At 42.1% G+C, this 19517-nt stretch overlaps 3 protein-coding genes across 3 annotated transcripts in view; 1 reads left to right on the forward strand and 2 right to left on the reverse strand.

The window, feature by feature from the left end:
* LOC311147441 (inactive dipeptidyl peptidase 10-like) overlaps positions 1-3925 on the reverse strand; it is a gene marked incomplete at its 5' end in the record, with an annotated part of 38008 nt that extends 34083 nt beyond the window's left edge. The window contains one exon of the mRNA XM_084184139.1: positions 3887-3925. Within this exon, the coding sequence (XP_084040265.1) occupies positions 3887-3925 (39 nt within the window). The remainder of the gene's footprint in view (positions 1-3886) is intronic.
* Positions 3926-4634: 709 nt separating this feature from the next.
* On the forward strand, positions 4635-12247 carry LOC311148073 (rac GTPase-activating protein 1-like). The gene is made up of 17 exons (XM_084184968.1): positions 4635-4776; positions 5301-5388; positions 5499-5701; positions 5849-5994; positions 6124-6193; positions 7576-7629; positions 7733-7813; positions 7901-8018; positions 8269-8417; positions 8548-8712; positions 8855-8953; positions 9122-9320; positions 9643-9748; positions 9922-10054; positions 10297-10423; positions 10616-10727; positions 11016-12247. Exons 2-17 carry the CDS (start codon positions 5304-5306, stop codon positions 11098-11100), a joined length of 1932 nt encoding a protein of 643 aa, XP_084041094.1. The 5' UTR covers positions 4635-4776; positions 5301-5303; the 3' UTR covers positions 11101-12247.
* A 1880-nt stretch (positions 12248-14127) lies between these two features.
* LOC311147686 (uncharacterized protein) lies at positions 14128-19199 on the reverse strand. Its single transcript, XM_084184441.1, has 5 exons — positions 17565-19199; positions 16032-16137; positions 15472-15578; positions 14938-15110; positions 14128-14715 (listed from the first exon to the last, which is right to left on the reverse strand). Exons 1-5 carry the CDS (start codon positions 17695-17697, stop codon positions 14437-14439), a joined length of 798 nt encoding a protein of 265 aa, XP_084040567.1. The 5' UTR covers positions 17698-19199; the 3' UTR covers positions 14128-14436.
* Between the last annotated feature and the right edge of the window lie 318 nt (positions 19200-19517).

A 19517-nucleotide genomic window follows, 5' to 3' on the forward strand; every position in this document is an offset into this window, starting at 1 on the left:
GACAGTTCTTTTGTTTCTTCCATTTGCGAATAATCGCACCAACTGTTGTCACCTTCTCACCAAGCTACTTGGCGGTGGTCTTGTAGCCCATTCCAGCCTTGTGTAGGTCTACAATCTTGTCCCTGACATCCTTGGAGAGCTCTTTGGTCTTGGCTATGGTGGAGAGTTTGGAATCTGATTGATTGATTGCTTCTGTGGACAGGTGTCTTTTATACAGGTAACAAGCTGAGATTAGGAGCACTCCCTTTAAGAGTGTGCTCCTAATCTCAGCTCGTTACCTGTATAAAAGACACCTGGGAGCCAAAAATCTTTCTGATTGAGAGGGGGTCAAATACTTATTTCCCTCATTAAAATGCAAATCAATTTATAACATCTTTGACATGCGTTTTTCTGGATTTCTTTGTTGTTATTCTGTCTCTCACTGTTCAAATAAACCTACCATTCAAATTATAGACTGATCATTTCTTTGTCAGTGGGCAAACGTACAAAATCAGCAGGGGAACAAATACTTTTTTCCCTCACTGTAGTTGGTGGGAGATTCCATAGGACTGTTATCAATTCATAAATTAGACTCTGGGGATCTCCTTGTCTCTCTGTCTTTGGAACAGGCGGTGAAAATACCACAATAAATCATCTGGAGCAGAATCACAGCTATTGAAGCTATTGTTGAGACTTGCTGACTCTCATCTACATATCCCAATCCCACCAGCTACATAATTCTGCAGCAACCAACCATTAGTAACTATCAAGAAAAACAAGATGTATCAAGACATGACATTTGACATGACATTTGACATTTGAAGATCAATCAATCCAGTCAACCATTACATTTTAGGAGACAAAACTGTGATAGCAAATATTTATTGGAAGATACAATAAGCCTACCAGCATCTTGTTTTAATGATTCACTGTAATTGATCTCACGGGACAAATGCAGATGAACCATTAATGTCAAGGCGTGCTGAAGGTGGGTGTGGTGTAGGAATCATGCGCAGGACGCAGAGGCTCAGTCCAAAGGCTTTAGTGCAATATATATTATATATATACAACAGAAGCACAATAAGCCCGAAGGCAAAATACACGACGCACACAGGCGACAAAACAAATGACGCACAAACATGTGCAAACAACCCTCTCCAAAACACTGGAGGGAAAATGTAGCTCCAAACACGAAACAGAAGCGCAATCACACACAACGACAAGCACACACAACGAGAACTAAATAGGACACTAACGAGGACTAACAAGACACAGGTGTACAACATCCAGACAAAACCAAACGAACATGAAACATAGATCGGTGGCAGCTAGTACTCCGGGGACGACGACCGCCGAAGCCTGCCCGAACCAGGAGGAGGAGCAGTCTCGGCCGAAACCGTGACAATTAACACATAACTTTTATTTGAATGTATTGCCATGTCAATATCTCTTTGGTACCTCAGTTAAATGGTAGCCATTATGAAGCAGTCTCCCACTTTTTTGACTGGTTTAAATGGATATAACTGGGGTGAGGTGCATGGACCTCAACAGCACTGCCAGTGCTCTGCTATAGACTTCAAAGGATTTGAAAGCTGTATCACCATGATTGAAGTGACCTTTTGGATAATCCAATTTCAATAGACACTGTGCTCTATACCGCCATTTATTTGGCAGTATTATTTCTCACTTGCCTCTCACATCCTAAAAGGTTGTAGGTGGTAGGCTACGGATTTGGGTTAAGGAGGCTGACACATTTGCCCTAAGGACTAATACCATATATGCAGCTGCACTTGCCACAGTCGCATGGAAATATCCACTGCTTTAAGCCTCCTCTGCTGTGAGCCCTGCAGCCCTTTTCTCCATTCCCTTTCATGCATCCCACCAAGCATTAGCAAATGACTGTACAAAAAGGCTCTCGGTATACTGTATGGCTGCTGAACGTACCCTTAACCTATCCCACTCCTCTACATAGCTGTGTCTGCCCTGGGGAGAAGGGAGTGTGATAACGCTGTAAACCATGAGGGAGAGGAGAACTACATGAAAGTGGCGGCAGGTAGCCTAGCGGTTAAGCGTGTTGGGCCAGGAACTGAAAGGTCGCTGGTTCGAATCCCTGAGCTGACTAGGTGAAAGATCTGTCTGTGTGCCCTTGAGCAAGGCACTTAACACTAATTGCTCTGGATAAGAGCATATGCTAAAATGAGAGAGAGGTGCATGTCCTGATACGGGACTGATAAATGCATCCTTTTAAAGCACAGACTCATCTGGTTCAACCACCTCATCACAGATCAAATCTGTGGAAACAGAACCAAGCACGGTATTGCAGTATTATATGAATTGCTTGGCTGTGTAAAATAAAAGGACTGGGCCATAATAACACAGAGAAACATTTGCTTGGGAAAAGATACACTGACTAGTGTTTTATAGCTTCCTTGTTTAACCTACAAAATTGAATGGATCAATTGTAAATTGCGGGGAGACATAAAACATTCCCCACTGGCCACTTCAGACAGACAAGATATTTATCATCTATTTTCAATTATTCACAATGTTGCACACTATAAAAAATACCAATGCAACCGAATACAGCACTGCTTAAAAACAATGTTGTTGACAGTCTGACACATGATTTGTCAACCATATGAATAGTGCAGCGCTGAACTGAAAATGCCGTCATGGTTGAATTGCTGCTGTCGCTGAGAAGGTGATGGGTGATATGTATTCCTAATTAGACAACTTGGCAAGGCTATAAAGTATTGCTGTAGATGGAAAGCATATCGCAACACTAACTAATCTCCAGGAGCAATGTAATTCTCAGAGAATTCATTAAAGACAGCACGTACGCAGCTATCAGCAACTGTCCACAAAGATGCACCCAACTACAGTCACATTTTGTCATTTTTACATTTCTGGACATTTCTGGAGCGTCAGTAATTCTGCAACCTATTGACAGCCTGCAAGTAGAGCTAGCTACATGCAAAACTGTTGCAACTTCTCTGTTTGAATGGGCTCACAGAACTACTGAATGACCATGCAGTGGACATAATTCAGTAGAAGGGGGAAATTAATATGACATTAAAATCAGTGGCAAAAAGTGTGAAATGAAAATGCTGGTAAAATAAGGTCTGGTGTTAAATAAATCAACTTTGCTATTCAGATTTTACATCAACTTAATTGAGTTGGTAGATTTCCTATACACTTGATAAAATTACAGAATACATTTGATTGTCCATGACATGCTGCAAATTGTGTGCCTCATTCACACTTTGATTGCAGATCTCTCTTTATCAACATGCTGTGGGCAAGAAATAAAATAATAAAGTAGGCTTATATGCCCTTTAGCATTGGTAAGCCATGACTACAGCATTTTAATTGCTATAACCGCAACGGACACGCAGTATGATGTGTTTTCAAATATAACCTACATAATTTAACTGAATCAGTAAAAAAAAAAAAAATCACTACATCAAATCAGCTTGCGATAGAAGAGGGGAATACCGCACACAGCAGCTTGTTCAAAAGATGACTGTATTGATTAGATATATTAAGTACGAATAAAAGAGCACAAAGGAAAGCCATTTAATAATCGATAATCACATCATGTTGATTTAAATGTAAAAACAATTGCTGACTGGTCACAACAGAGATATTTTTAAAAAATCAGGCGCATTTAGACTAGCCTACAAGCGCATACGCGCACATGTATGTATGCACACGGACGCGCACGTACGCACGCACGCACACACACACACACACACACACACTTCTGCGACTGTCATGTTATAGCCATGCTCATCAGAGAGCTTCATGCTATGAGATTAACACAGATCCTGCTCTGTGATAAAATAAAATAAATCTTGGGAACAACTAAAAAAATATGAAACAGTATTGAGTAGATTAAACCATTTACCAGGTCCGTGGCCATGTTCTGTTGAGTGGTGGCAATCATCTTTGCTGTCTTCAACAAGCCTCTTCCTAGAATTAAATCGTGCTCCTTTCAGCACTTGGTCTGGATGAATGCACTTGCAACGTTCACAAGTTGTCCAAGTAAAAATGGGGGAGGGATCCTGAGAGGAATGATATGAGTAGCAGATCTGTACCAGTACAGAGGGATAACCCAACAAGTGATATATGTTTCAGTAAAATTGGATTTTTGGCATTTATAGCAATGGTTATCAACTGTACTGCAGGGATGGAACGTAAATCGCAGAAAATAGAGGTTGTGGTGGCAGCTGCAGAGAGGTATTTGGGTGTGCGAGATTTGACATCAGAAGAGTTACAGGGTGTGTTAAGTGGTGGTGTCCCATCCTTTCAGGCTGTTGGCATGAAGTAGGAATAAATAGATTTAAATAGTGGAGTATGGTAGTTATATATATATATATATATATATATATATATATATATATATATATATATATATATATATATAAATGTGAGTGTTAGATGGTAGGGTATGGCAAGTTATATATAAGTTATATATATATATATATATATATATATATATATATATATATATAGGAGTATGGTAGTTATTATATATATATAAATGTGAGTGTTGGTAGGGTATTTGTATTTTTTTAAACGTTCGCGTTGATTTACAGCTACGTGAAGAACGTCAGTTGATATTCATTGGCTAGCGGGGAAATTTGAAATGGAACGCGCCTGTCTTGCTTCTTGTACACACGTCCAGGAGCTGAGCGTGAGATAACCCTAACACAAGAATAACAAACTTGATCATCCAGTGCAAAAACAGAGGTCAAAGGTTTTTCTGTTTTCTCATTATTGTGGTGGACTCAAACGGTATGTAATTGTAGTGGCAGCTAACTTTAGCATGCTAGTAGCTAACTGTTAGCTGTACAGTCGTTTTTTTAAAATTACATATCACCAGCAATGTTGGCTACCCACAGTAGCCAGCTAGCTTCTGAGCTAAATCTACTGTTGCTTTCCTTCGAACTAAATTGTATGTTGTATGTGCAGGTTTGAGCTAATTTGGGTTACTTTTATGTGGCAAATTTGGTTCGTTAACGTTACAGTAGCTAGCTAATGTTGGGAAATGGCTTTTAAATCATTTTCAGTGCTATTTTTTGGATTAGGAAAATCAGCCTGTTTACCCATCTCTTCATTGTTAACAAAGACAGTTGATCTGTTCATCATAGTTAGCTATGATTAATTATTAGCTAGGGTTCACCACCACCAGACACTTTCGCCCATCTGCAATTAGCCTGGGGACGAGGTTATTCACCTATTGACATTTAGCAAACGTATTTTCATTGCCATAGTAGTTAATTATAATTAATGGTTTCTATGTGCCTTATTTTTCTCAGAAGATGGACACTGCTGTGTTAAACCTACACAGCTTGTTTGACAATCTGCGGTCTCATGTTGACATACTCAATGAGAGCATTGAACCCCGTAAGTAATTAATATTTCATTTGATTTGACATGGAGATTAATAATATAGACAATGCTGGACAAGATGTATTCAACGCTACCACACCTTATTCTGCATCTTCTCTTATCAGAGTTCATCCAGATGGCCCTCAACTTTGAGGACTGCCGTCGTAGATGGCTCAGGTTTGAGCAGGACCTGGGGTCCTGCAAGGAAGTGCTTGCCAAGGCAGAAACGGAGAGGGGAGCCCTGGAAGTTAAACTCAAGCATGCTCGCAATCAAGTCGACGTGGAGATCCGCCGGCGCCAGAAGGCAGAGGCTGACTGTGAGAAGTTGGTGTGTATGCACAGACAGTCCGTTTCTTCATATTTTGCCTTCACTGGTAGCCTCAGACTGGTTCACTCTTCTCTGAAGAAACTGTTGAATGGCTTTATATAACTCCTCTCACCTCCTCCGTTCTCCCTGTGCTCTGCTGTGTTACAGGACCGCCAGATTCAGCTGATTCGGGAGCTTCTGATCACTGAGGGCTCCAGCAACAGCATCCAGCTGAATGAAGAGCAGCGTTCTGCTCTGGCTTTCCTCAACGCTCGATCTCAGGCAGCACCAGCCAACCTTAACACCAGCAGAAGGTAAGGATCCCCTGCTAGTGCCTTTGCTCCTCTTCCTGAGTTGGAAAGCTTATCAAAGCCTTTTCTGTTAACATATCAGCATCTGAAGTGTTACAGAAAAGTTACAGCATTTCATTTTGTTTTCCGTAGATTGCAGACCATTGACGAGTCTGCCTCCATTTTATCAGACATCAGCTATGATAAAACAGATGACTCTCTGGTAAGCTTGTATCTTTTTCTTGTTTAAATGCTTGAGCCTCTGAACCATTAAGTATATTACTCATAGCCAAACCATTAGCAGGGAGAAGGGCTAAGACAACCAATACAGTATGTAATTGAGATGATAATTTGCTATATACACTACATGACCAAAAGAATGTGGACACCTGCTCGTCGAACCTCTCATTCCAAAATCATGGGCATTAATATGTAGTTGGTCCCCCCTTTGCTGCTATAGCAGCCTCCACTTTTCTGGGAAGGCTTTCCACTAGATGTTGGAACATTGCTGCAGGGACTTACTTCCATTCAGCCACAAGAGCATTAGTGAGGTCGGGCACTGATGTTGGGCGATTAGGCCTGGCTCGCAGTTGGCGTTACAATTCATCCCAAAGGTGTTCGATGGGGTTGAGGTCAGGGCACTGTGCACGCCAGTCAAGTTCTTCCTCACTGATCTCGACAAACCATTTCTGTATGGACCTCGCTTTGTGCACGGGGGCATTGTCATGCTGAAACAGGAAAGGGCCTTCCCCAAATGGTTGCCACAAAGTTGGAAGCACAGAATCGTCTAGAATGTCATTGTATGCTGTAGCATTAAGATTTCCCTTCACTGGAACTAAGGGGCCTAGCCCGAACCATGAAAAACAGCCCCAGACCATTATTCCTCCTCCACCAAACTTTACAGTTGGCACTATGCATTGGAGTAGGTAGCATTCTCCTGGCATCCGCCAAACCCAGATTCCTCCGTCCGACTGCCAGATGGTGAAGTGTGATTCATCACTCCAGAGAACGCGTTTCCACTGCTCCAGAGTCCAATGGCGGCGGGTTTTACACCACTCCAGCCAACGCTTGGCATTGCACATGGTGATCTTAGGCATGTGTACAGCTGCTTGGCCATGGAAACCCATTTCATGAAGCTCCCGACAAACAGTTCTTGTGCTGACGTTGCAGTTTGGAACTCGGTAGTGAGTGTTGCAACCGAGAACAGATTATTTTTGCGAGCTTTAGCACATGGCGGTCCCGTTCTGTGAGCTTGTGTGGCCTACCACTTCGCGTCTGAGCCGTTGTGGCTCCTAGATGTTTCCACTTCACAATAACCGGTGCAGCTCTAGCAGGGCAGAAATTTGACGAACTGACTTGTTGGAAAGGTGGCATTCTATGACGGTGCCACGTTGAAAGTCACTGAGCTCTTCAGTAAGGCCATTCTACTGCCAATGTTTGTCTATAGAGATTGCATGGCTGTGTGTCCGATTTTATACACCTGTCAGCAACGGGTGTGTCTGAAATAGCCGAATCCACTAATTTGAAGGGGTGTCCACATACTTTTGTATATATAGGGTATTTGCATTAATGAACCTGGTCCGTTTGTTTGATTATCCATTCCAGGACTGGGACTCATCCATCGTGAGAACTATGCGACTGAAGAAACGTGAAAAACGGGTAAACAAAGTTTATTGGATGAAAAATATTTGCCAATCATTTCTTGAATGTGTGAATGAAGGTGTGTGTGTGTGGTTTTTAACATTTGACCTCTTCATTACAGTGCTCTGCCTCCAGAAATGTAATTGACGGCCCCCCAAGTGCTTCCAAGAGGTCTCGATCAACAGGCAGAACTTCTGAGATGGTAAAGATTTTTGTTTAATTTCTATAGATAACTGAGCGCTGTTGAGGTTTACAGTGACTTGACTGATGTTATGCTTAATGGTCGTAGGGAAATGAGTCTCTTGTGGCCAAGACCACAGTGACTGTGCCTGCTGACGGAGGACCCATCGAAGCCGTCTCTACTATTGAGGCTGTTCCCTACTGGACTCGGAGCAGGAGAAAGACTGGTAAGAGCTCTTACTCATTTACTGTAGATTTGATCAATGGAAGATTGTATCTTACTCTGAGTTTGTTAGTATTGTATGTTGAAGCATGATAGGATATTCATTTGGAAAGAAGCATGCAGCTAGACTATATTAATTGATCCTTGACAATGTGACAAATGTATGTTCATAACTCATCAGAACTGCATTTTCAGACTCTGATCTGTATTTGACCTCAGACCTTTCTCTCGCTCACACTCTCTCTCCTGTTCAGCTACACTGGAGTGGGACTCTGAGTCAGTCAAGTCTGAGGATGTCATGCCCAAACAGCCCAACCGGCCAGAGAGCGACAGCAGGCCTCAGGAACCCAGCACACCCCAGGGCAACGGGGGTGTCCGTAATCACGAATTTGTCTCCAAAACGGTAGGAATGTAATTTGTTTTCAGGCAGAGATGGTTAGTACATGAGTGACTTGAGATGAATTTAGCAACGCCGAAAATGTTGCTTTGGTTCTTATTTTAGAGTTAAAAGCTTTGTTCTACCGCCTGCCCAGGTAATCAAGCCTGAGTCGTGTGTGCCTTGTGGCAAGAGGATCAAGTTTGGGAAGATCTCCCTGAAGTGCCGTGACTGCAGAGTGGTCACCCACTCAGAGTGTCGTGAACGCTGTCCCCTGCCATGCATCCCCATCCTGGGTGGCACGCCTGTCAAAATTGGAGAGGTAAGGGGAAAATTCATTTATGTACTTCTCCACTTATATTCCAATACTTTAATTCTGATGTAAATCTGTTTTTCTTTAAATATCTCATGAGTTTAGTTCAATGGGATAAACATTATCTCTTTTACTTTTATTTCCTTCCTAGGGCACTCTTGCAGACTATGTCTCCCATGTCCAATCTCCCATGATTCCCTCTCTGGTGGTGCACTGCGTCAGTGAGATTGAGCAGAGGGGCCTACATGAGGTGAGTGTTTTTGTCTCAATCTCACTGGGCTGAATCATTGCTGCCTTTTATGGCTTAGTTTATACAGTAATATTATAGCTTTGACATCTCTACTGTGTTTATCGCTTTATAAAGCTTTAACAGCCTCTATAAATGATCCCAGTTTCAACATGCTCTTTTCTCTCCCAGACCGGCCTCTATCGGCTGTCCGGTTCTGACCGCACAGTGAAGGAACTGAAGGAGAAGTTCCTGCGTGGGAAGACTGTCCCGCTGCTCAGCAAGGTGGAAGATATCCACTGCATCACTGGCCTCCTCAAGGACTTCCTCAGGAAACTCAAAGAGCCCCTCCTCACTTTCCGCCTCAACCGCACCTTCATGGAGGCTGCAGGTGGGTATTGGCTCTATAGAGATTAAACAATATAACTTTATCAATCTCTGTGGTTAGGTTCGGCCAGTGGTTGACTAGTTGACTGAATAAGGGTGTCTTGTGGTCGCTTTGCATAGCCATTTTGTCTTGGGGCACGCTGAATGTTTTGGTTAGTAATAGTCAATGTGGAATTTTTCAGTGTTCCTTCATAATATTCTTAGCCACCAATAACTATAGTTACTAAGTCCCTGCAATGTTACATTCTTCCTCTGCAGTAAAACACTTTATTTTTCTACAACTCAACTTCTGTGATCTCTACTGACATTCAACTCTTTGTCCTCAGAGCTTGTGGATGAGGATAACAGCATTGCCCTGATGTACCAGACCATCAGTGACCTGCCACAGGCCAACAGAGACACCCTGGCCTTCATGGCCATTCATCTCCAGAGGTGAGCCTCTGCTGTGCATTTAACTATGAGCTCTGCTTGCTCACTTAATTGTATATGAACAGGGCCTTTCTTGACATGTCTTGTAGAAAGAGGCCATGCTTGTTGCACTCTGTGACACTAAAGTATGTTTTTCCATACATGGGCTCCTTATTGACCACCATTAACTTTTTCAGGGTCGCCCAAAGCCTGGGCACTAAGATGGACATCACCAACCTGGCACGGGTGTTTGGGCCTACTATCGTTGGCCATGCAGTGCCTGACCCAGAGCCCATGGCAATACTGCAGGACACCAAACGCCAGCCCAAGGTAAGACTCGTTACAACAACACAGCTCTTGGTTTAACTGGTAGTATTTCTTCACAAAAACACATGGGCTGCAAAAATGACATGATGACCATTTTTATATAGTCTTGCAAGTTGTTTGATCTGTTTAGCTTCCGCTTGAAAGAGGATGAGGCAATAGGCTGTAATTCGTTTAAATTCAATACATTTGTATTTTTCCCCTCAGGAGTCATTTATAGTAGCTAATGTTTTTATATTATTACCCAGGTTATTGAGCGTCTGCTGGGCATGCCGGTGGAGTACTGGAGCCAGTTCATGATGGTGGACCATGACCAGCCGCATCCTGATCACATGATCATCGAGAACGCGAATTGTTATACCCCTGACCAGAAAGGTGAGCGAGTGCATGATTCTAGCAAAGCGTTATCTTGGCAACCCAAAACCAAATCTCTATTAGGTTCATGTGTTATTATATTGAAGATTTAAGGAAAGTATTGTTATTATTTATAAGAACTAATTAAAATATACAGGTTGGTAACTAACTGTGGTGATGTGACTAATGTTGACTGTGTTAATATTGTTCCAGTGAGCATGCTGGGTCCCCTCACCACTCCAGAGCACCACCAGATGAACAAAACCCCGTCCTCCAGCTCCCTGGGTCAACGCATGAGGTCCACCCTGAGCAAGACGACACCCAAGTAAGCACTCTGTCCTGTCATGCATTTTACTTATTCAGCATTTGTGTTGTAGTAGGTCACTGCAATGTGTATGAAGATCCTGTCTGAAGGACTTGGTTTATCACTAGTCTCGACGCAAACACCATTGGTCTACAAAACTGACAGGCTTGAGTACATTTTTCCCAAATTATCAGATTGTAAAGGTGGATGACATGGGTAAATCTTTCACCAAAGTCTTATTACACTTTCTTATAACTTTGGTTTCTGTTGGCTAATAATGCCTGACTAATGCTGTGTTGTAACTTTCAGATTTGGGAGTAAGAGCAAGTCTGCCGTGGTAGTGGGATTCACCAGTCGCCCAGGAAACTTCTTTGCATCGCCGCTCCTCAAGTAATCCAAAGCAGCCACAGGGCAGCTCGGTTCACCTAATGGGAAATAACTGCAATACCTAGCAATAGATTGATTTTAACTTTTTTATTTTATACAATTTTACAGAAGACTGAGACAGTAATGCTTCCACAGACACTGTAAACACTTATTTTATGTGTTTTATATTTCAAAATGGTATGGTTTTTATGTGTGTAACAGGATATTTTTCCAACCAAAAGGGAAAGTCTCTTCTGGTGCTCTGATAAAAATAAATTAAAAAAAGCTCTAAATCAAGATTTAACAACCTCGGGCAATGAAACCTACTAGGTTTGTAGATGCAATGTTTTCTTCAGAATCTTTCTGTGATTTATTTACAAAGGAAATGTTGAACATTGGTTGAGAATGCGCATGTCTGAATTTAGGCGGGTGATTTTCTTAGAAAAAAGGTTGATCTTATATTTATATATTTAACTTGCACATCACCAGTTAGAAAACAACTTTGCATAGAGCTTTTTATGACTGGCTTGAATAGAGTTACTGCATATGGCATTCATTTTTTTGATGTTATCTTTTCCTGTTTATTTGTATAATCACCTTTGTAATGTCTACATGCTTAAGCAGTTTGATTGTACATGTTTAACTCCATTTGTCTTTTACATACTCAAGACTAGCCACAGTATTGTAATATTAATTCTGCTTAAATTCTGCAAATTTGATAAGATGTCTGCAGCGTTCTTTGGCAATAATCAACTAACTTAGCGGTAACCATGCAGCTGTATGCTTGGTGACTTAAGCACATTTTGCAACTTGAGTATACATTTGAAAGAAATTCACCTTTCCTTGTTTCCTTTCCTGAGTGTTCTAAAAATATAACTTACACTTCAAGTAGTCCTTGGACATTGTGATTATTGGCCAATATGACTCTGGTCTTCAGTTTGACTTTCTCTTTATGACCATCTTTGTTTGCACGATGGGAGGTTGGTTCTGGCTGTAATGTTCTGCACCCGTAACTGCATCGAATACTTCATCAGAGAACCCGAGTGTAGAAATGGTGGCATTTCAACAAGAATGTCAAATTTGCTTTGATCAAAGCTTTTTGTGGACGTTGTTTTGCACAAGTACATGAGTACACACTATGTATGTGATTTGTAAATACAGTATACGGTACATTTAAACTTGTCTTTGTCTCATTATTGCATTTTCTGGTATTGCTGAAAACATGAACAAAAGCATGACAGGTAATTCAGAAGGCAGCAGGGGCCTGTCAGGTCTCTGCTCTACAACATGTTCTGTTACGCCACTCGCTCCCAGGAAGGGAAAATGCCATCCTACTTTGTTAGGAATAACTTGGTCCTAGACTACAGTGAGGGGAAAAAAGTATTTGATCCCCTGCTGATTTTGTACATTTGCCCACTGACAAAGACATGATCAGTCTATAATTTGAATGGTAGGTTTATTTGAACAGTGAGACAATAACAACAACAAAAATCCAGAAAAACACATCTCAAAAATATTATAAGTTGATTTGCATTTTAATGAGGGAAATAAGTATTTGACCCCCTCTCAATCAGAAAGATTTCTGGCTCCCAGGTGTCTTTTATACAGGTAACGAGCTGAGATTAGGAGCACACTCTTAAAGGGAGTGCTCCTAATCTGTTTGTTACCTGTATAAAAGACACCTGTCCACAGAAGCAATCAATCAATCAGATTCCAAACTCTCCACCATGGCCAAGACCAAAGAGCTCTCCAAGGATGTCAGGGACAAGATTGTAGACCTACACAAGGCTGGAATTGGCTACAAGACCATCGCCAAGCAGCTTGGTGAGAAGGTGACAACAGTTGGTGCGATTATTCGCAAATGGAAGAAACACAAAAGAACTGTCAATCTCCCTCGGCCTGGGGCTCCATGCAAGATCTCACCTCGTGGAGTTGCAATGATCATGAGAACGGTGAGGAATCAGCCCAGAACTACACGGGAGGATCTTGTCAATGATCTCAAGGCAGCTGGGACCATAGTCACCAAGAAAACAATTGGTAACACACTACGCCGTGAAGGACTGAAATCCTGCAGCGCCCACAAGATCCCCCTGCTCAAGAAAGCACATATACAGGCCCGTCTGAAGTTTTCCAATTAACATCTGAATGATTCAGAGGAGAACTGGGTAAAAGTGTTGTGGTCAGATGAGACCAAAATCGAGCTCTTTGGCATCAACTGAACTCGCCGTGTTTGGAGGAGGAGGAATGCTGCCTATGACCCCAAGAACACCGTCCCCACCGTCAAACATGGAGGTGGAAACATTATGCTTTGGGGGTGTTTTTCTGCTAAGGGGACAGGACAACTTCACCGCATCAAAGGGACGATGGACGGGGCCATGTACCGTCAAATCTTGGGTGAGAACCTCCTTCCCTCAGCCAGGGCATTGAAAATGGGTCGTGGATGGGTATTCCAGCATGACAATGACCCAAAACACACGGCCAAGGCAACAAAGGAGTGGCTCAAGAAGAAGCACATTACGGTCCTGGAGTGGCCTAGCCAGTCTTCAGACCTTAATCCCATAGAACATCTGTGGAGGGAGCTGAAGGTTTGAGTTGCCAAACGTCAGCCTCGAAACCTTAATGACTTGGAGAAGATCTGCAAAGAGGAGTGGGACAAAATCCCTCCTGAGATGTGTGCAAACCTGGTGGCCAACTACAAGAAACGTCTGACCTCTGTGATTGCCAACAAGGGTTTTGCCACCAAGTACTAAGTCATGTTTTGCAGAGGGGTCAAATACTTATTTCCTTCATTAAAATGCAAATCAATTTATAACATTTTTGACGTGCATTTTTCTGGATTATTTTGTTGTTATTCTGTCTCTCACTGTTCAAATAAACCTACCATTAACATTATAGACTGATCATGTCTTTGTCAGTGGGCAAACGTACAAAATCAGCAGGGGATCAAATACTTTTTTCCCTCACCGTACATGCACAGTAACACTGTACAAGTAGGTCAACTGCATGAACTGCCTTTTTACATGCCTGAAAAGTTGGAAGGAAAGGTAACATTGAGGAATTTAAAGAGCATATTAATTTATTGCCTGTAAACATACAACAGTAAGCTATTGCACAGCAATTGCATAAAAGGGAGTTTATATCAAAGCATTTTTGTTCCACATTCAGAATGTCTGTCAGGCTGTGTCTTCTCTGGATGATTTGTTTCGCACAATAACAAAAGTAAAAACCTTGAAGTTTCAGTGTGTGTGCTTCGAATATGAGACTGTTGTAGAGAACCAGCACATTGGGTGCTTGATGATTACAGTGGTCCTGTTCAGAAAGTTCCCCTTGTGCCAGAACACCCTATTAGAAAGTGTGTAACCCATCAGAACTTGGGAGTTGGCCAGAGGAGAGGAGTGTTCTTGACGTAGTTCTGGAAGGCAGGGTCTGAACCCCACTTCTTCATGGCCTGCTTTTCCAGAATGGGAATGCCACTGACGTGACGCAGCAGGAACCAGACAAACAGAGGAGATAGCACACTGGCATACTGGGGACCCTTCATCACAGAGGAAGCCGAGAGCCAGAGTCCAGACCACTGCAGTATCTCCCCGAGGTAGTTAGGGTGCCGGCTGTAGCCCCACAGCCCGCTCTGGATGAACTTTCCCTGGGGAGAATGGAAAGGCTGGATTGAGGCTATTCTCTGGGTAAATTAATATACTATAAACAAACACACAAATACAGGACGTTTATTTTCAATGTTTTGAGAGTGGTCGTGACTTGTGTTCACAGCATTTTGTAGTGAGAATACTTTGCAACTACCCCACTGCATCCATGAGAATTATAAAAAGGTCAACATCCCCTAAGGAAGCCCACCAAGCTGACTCACAGCATTATCTGGGTTCCCTTTGAAGAGCCACTTCTGCTGGTCAGCGATGGCCTCTGTGGCAAAGCCAAGGCCCCATATCCCCCAGCCCAGGTAGTCCCTCAGGCCCAAGGGCTCATCTCGCTGCTCACTGTTCAGCATGAGGGTGGGTAAGAGCGTCATAAACACCCAGACAGCTGAAAGGAACAAATAATGTACTGAACCATTGGTAGAATAGACCAGAGATGTCTAAATAATACTTGCTCCTACTCAACAAGACATTCACCTGGGTCCAAAATAGAAGTAGGGTCCAAAATAGAAGAAAAAATTTGCAAAAGAGTACTGTATACTGTCTGAGTGTCCAATGGTAACCCTAATTTATTTGGGCACAATGCACACGACCCTGATATCAGTGGCTATTCTAATCTCATACATTTATAAGGAGCGAATAAGCACTCCCTAATGGGCTACACAGGGTTGCTTAAGGATGATGGAAGTCACTGCTGTGGTGGCTGAGTGAGAAAAAGAAAAGCCGGCGACCATAATGATTCAAAGTACCTTGAACATTCCAGTACACAAAGAATGTCCCTGGGCTGTCTCTGACATTGTTAAACCTGCGATCCTTGCCGTCCTTCACGATCCGCATGAAAAGGAATGTACCAAGCCTGCAGAAGTTAGAACATAGGTACCGTTGTCACATTAACCCCAGCATTATTCATTAACTCAACCATAATGACTCGCATCCATAAAGATTCTGCAACACTGTGCCGGCCCAAGTCTTGAATCAGACTGCTGAACTGATACACGACTTTGTTGAATGAAAAGCAAATTAGCAGAGAACACTAATGCTCTACAGGTGTTTTGTTCTTCTCCATTGATGGGATTGGACACTAGATCACAGGAGGCTGCTGAGGGGAGGATGGCTCATAATAATGGCTGGAATGGAGTGAATGGAATGGTATCAAACACATGGAAACCATGTGTTTGAAAGTGTTCCGATACCATTCCATTAATACCGTTCCAGCCATTACTATGAGCCTCTCCTCCCCATTTAAGGTACCACCGGCCGCCTGTGCACTAGATTGGAAACCCTTTCACCCTGACCCTGTCAAGCTTACCTTACTCCCCATGCTGTCACCAATCCAGTCTGCACATTTTGCCTCAAATGACGAGTCCCTCCCCAATAGCGACTCAGGTGGGCAAGTAATATAAATGTGCCAGACCCTAAAAGGTAGAAGTTTCACAATAAGGTGTGTTCAATTAATATTTTACCCAGGAGCTTACAGACAGAGTGACAATTGGCTCCAAAGTTCAAAGGTAAAACTTCAGACGAGCATACACAGAGCAGAGGAGCGGCACAAGAAGACAAGTTAAAGAAGCTAATTTGTTGCATTGACAGTGTCTACAGGTAAGTTGCATTGTTTTAAATAAGTAACGGTAAAGTAAATTCTGTTCATTTTGAATGGCACATACTGTCCTATCAGTTTTAACTTGCATTTTGACAGTTCATATATAGACAGATCTGTTGAACATATTATACTATAATAACGCAAAAGCCAACAACAATTTTCTCATTCAATGCTTCGAAAGACATGGGCCTACATGACTGCTGTTAAGGTTGCGACTGCTGTTTTTTGGTTTAAGGCAATTCTACGATAACAGAGTGTTAATGTTGCTATTCCCTTCTTTGTCGATCAATCAAACATCTGCTATGGTAAAGGACAATTCCACAGTAACAAAGTGATGCTGATACTCAGATTCTTCACTTAAAAATGTATACCAAACAAAAAAACAATGATTGCAAAGTTAAACAAACCAAACAACTATGCACAAGGACTACTTTTAACAATTTCCATTGAACTGCTTACAAAAACAAGTGCAGATGCAAAGTTTGGTAACAGAATGACAGTTGCATCAAAACAAAACAAAAGAATGACACATGCAATAATAACTCAGAAAAAGTTATGACAGAATGATGGCACAAACTGTCATTCTTACCAAACTTTGCATCTGCACTGTTCTTCAAGTAAATGTGTTTTTGTAAAATCTTTTTGCTTGGTATACATTTTAAGGTAAAACATCTGAGTATCAGCATCACTCTGTACCATGGAATTAACCTTTACTACAAGAAGGGCGTAGCAATATTGCATTGGTAAAATTGTAACATTGATCTACTGTACAAATTTAAGTCGGGCGAGCTACAAAGTAGCAATTTGTGGTAAACATCTCACGATACAAATTAACACCAATCTCACGCTACAATGTGACAATTTGTGGCAAATCATCTTGGAGTTTGGATAATCGATTATTGTTTTAGCATTCTTTTGAATAGAGGCTTGCAAGGGTGACTAAGTTAGTTGGTGGTAATGTTGTAGAAAACTGGGGTGTATTCATTACCTCTTGCAACGGAAACCGTTTAAATAACAGTGGTTTTGTAACATTGATATTCATCAGATACAAAATGCTATACTTTCACTTTAAAATTCCATTGCATACATTTTGTTTGACCGCATGAATGTTTATTTCGAATAGTCCTATGCCCAAACCTAATAGATTCGATGACTTATTCAACCAATGGTTGAAATCGTAGCGATTCACTGCAAACACGCCTCAGCATGAATTGATATACTTTAAATCAACATGATATATACCTGCTAAATCATAGAACTTCTCGGTTTTGAGAGCTGCTGATATGGCCCATCCAGCCCACTGGATTCCCAGGTCTGTAGCTGCACATTTCGCTATCGTACTCCCCATTATCAGGTCCAGTAAATGCATAAACATCTAATTGTATTCTAACATCAGACCAGCCCCACTATCTTAAAAACATTCCTGTGTAAAGTTCACTTCCATAGTATGTAGGAGTGGCCAACGACAATTTGATAAGAAATAGGCTTCTTCTTCTTCTTCTTCTTCTTCTTCTTCGGTGAGGTTTAACGGCAGTTGGCATCCAATATGTTGCATTACTGCCCCCAACTGAACTATAGTATAGATCAATTACACTTTGTGATACAAAATGGTAAAGGCGAACCGGGAAAAATGAAAATATACATATATTTTAATTACCCTACCAACTAACCCTATACTAATTAAAACCCATCACCTTATTCCACTACTTTAACCCTATCTGATCCTACCCCAAGGCCAACAGCCTGAGAGGATGGGACACTACCACTCAACACATGCTGTAACTCTTCTGAAGTCAAATCTCGTACCCCCAAATACTTCTCTGCAGCTGCCACCACAACATCTATTTTCTGTGATTTACGTTCCATTTCTGTGGTACAGTTGATAACCATTGCTATGAACGCTAAGAAGCCAACTTTACTGAAGCATACTGTATATCACTCATTGGCCTATCTCTCTGTGCTGGCACAGATCTACTATTCACAGGGATCCTCTTAGAATCCCTCACCCTTGACCCATCCTCCTCTACTTTCTTCACTGCCTCAGCATACGACACCTTCTGCATTAAACTTCCGATTCCCAGCAACATGTGCACCCCTACAGTTGACACACACAACTTTATCCACCAAAACTACACAAACCTCTATCCCATGCCCTCCTGCACACTTCCCACATCTTGGAATCTCCCTCCTACATACTGCTGCGACATGACCATAAACGTTGCACCTGAAACAGCGCAGTGGATTCACCACAAAAGCTCTAACAGAATAACTTATATATCCTAACATGACCTTGTCGGGTAAAGACTCTGACTCAAAACTCAAAAGGACTGACAGTGACTCCTCTGTTTCACCACGCTCACCACCGGGTCTGCGTCGCACCAAACGGTGGGCGTCACAAACACCAGGAATCTTCAACTTCAATTGCTTCACCTCCACACTAAACACTACACCAACAATCACTAATTTTAATGGTGCCCTGTTCCTAAGAGCAAAGCAAGAAACAGATCTTGACCCAATTTGTGTGACACGGAACTCCCGCTAGTTCTGGTCAGAAGAAATACAAACAAATATCACAAGACAGGTTACCTTCACTGATTCAACTTCACCCAACTCTTTTCACACCAACCCTGAAACCACAAATGGATCCGCCAAAAGGCAAGGATCCACTATATCCAAAAATGTCACTCCTATTGGACCAAATGTATCTTTATCATAACCATGTCCATCAATGCAAGGCTCGGGCTCCGAGCTCCTCACAACACCTTCTACCCGTTCCATTTCACCTCCAAAACTCAAACTGCCATCCGGCTCAATCTGTTTGAACTTGACACCAATCTTCCTCGACAACCTCTCACTTTTTATTGCTAGCTTCAAATCAATCCTCTGCCTCCCTCAGTCTTTTCAATCTCCTCTCTCTTTCCCTCCAAAACTCCGCCCTTAACCAATTACCCAACTCCTTCTGAAAATATTCAACTTTTCCAAGCCAAAAGCTATTTTTAGCCTCCTCGAGAGACATGCTAAGCCCTGTATTCCCTCCACTTAAAACTCAAGCTATTGCCAGTTGCCTTCCTTCCTCCCGGGCTAATAATGCAATACATTCATCAGACATAGGCGTGCTAAGAACACTGGGAATTGTAGTCATTAAACTGGCATACACTTTAGACATGTTTGATGCACTTTTGATCTTGAGCTTAA

The sequence above is a fragment of the Coregonus lavaretus genome (assembly GCF_964263955.1).
Source record: "Coregonus lavaretus genome assembly, chromosome: 20".
NCBI lineage: Eukaryota > Metazoa > Chordata > Actinopteri > Salmoniformes > Salmonidae > Coregonus > Coregonus lavaretus.

Bases quoted from the DNA above. Each gene is read 5' to 3' on its own strand.
- LOC311148073 (XM_084184968.1), top strand. From the start codon at position 5,304: ATGGACACTGCTGTGTTAAACCTACACAGCTTGTTTGACAATCTGCGG. The intron at 5,702-5,848 runs GTGTGTATGCAC...GCTGTGTTACAG, and splicing joins AGGCTGACTGTGAGAAGTTG to GACCGCCAGATTCAGCTGAT. The intron at 7,630-7,732 runs GTAAACAAAGTT...TCTTCATTACAG, and splicing joins TGAAGAAACGTGAAAAACGG to TGCTCTGCCTCCAGAAATGT.
- LOC311147686 (XM_084184441.1), bottom strand. From the start codon at position 17,697: ATGTTTATGCATTTACTGGACCTGATAATGGGGAGTACGATAGCGAAA. The intron at 16,138-17,564 runs GTATATATCATG...TCTACCTTTTAG, and splicing joins GAAGTTCTATGATTTAGCAG to GGTCTGGCACATTTATATTA. The intron at 14,716-14,937 runs GTGAGTCAGCTT...CATTCTCCCCAG, and splicing joins AAGGGAACCCAGATAATGCT to GGAAAGTTCATCCAGAGCGG.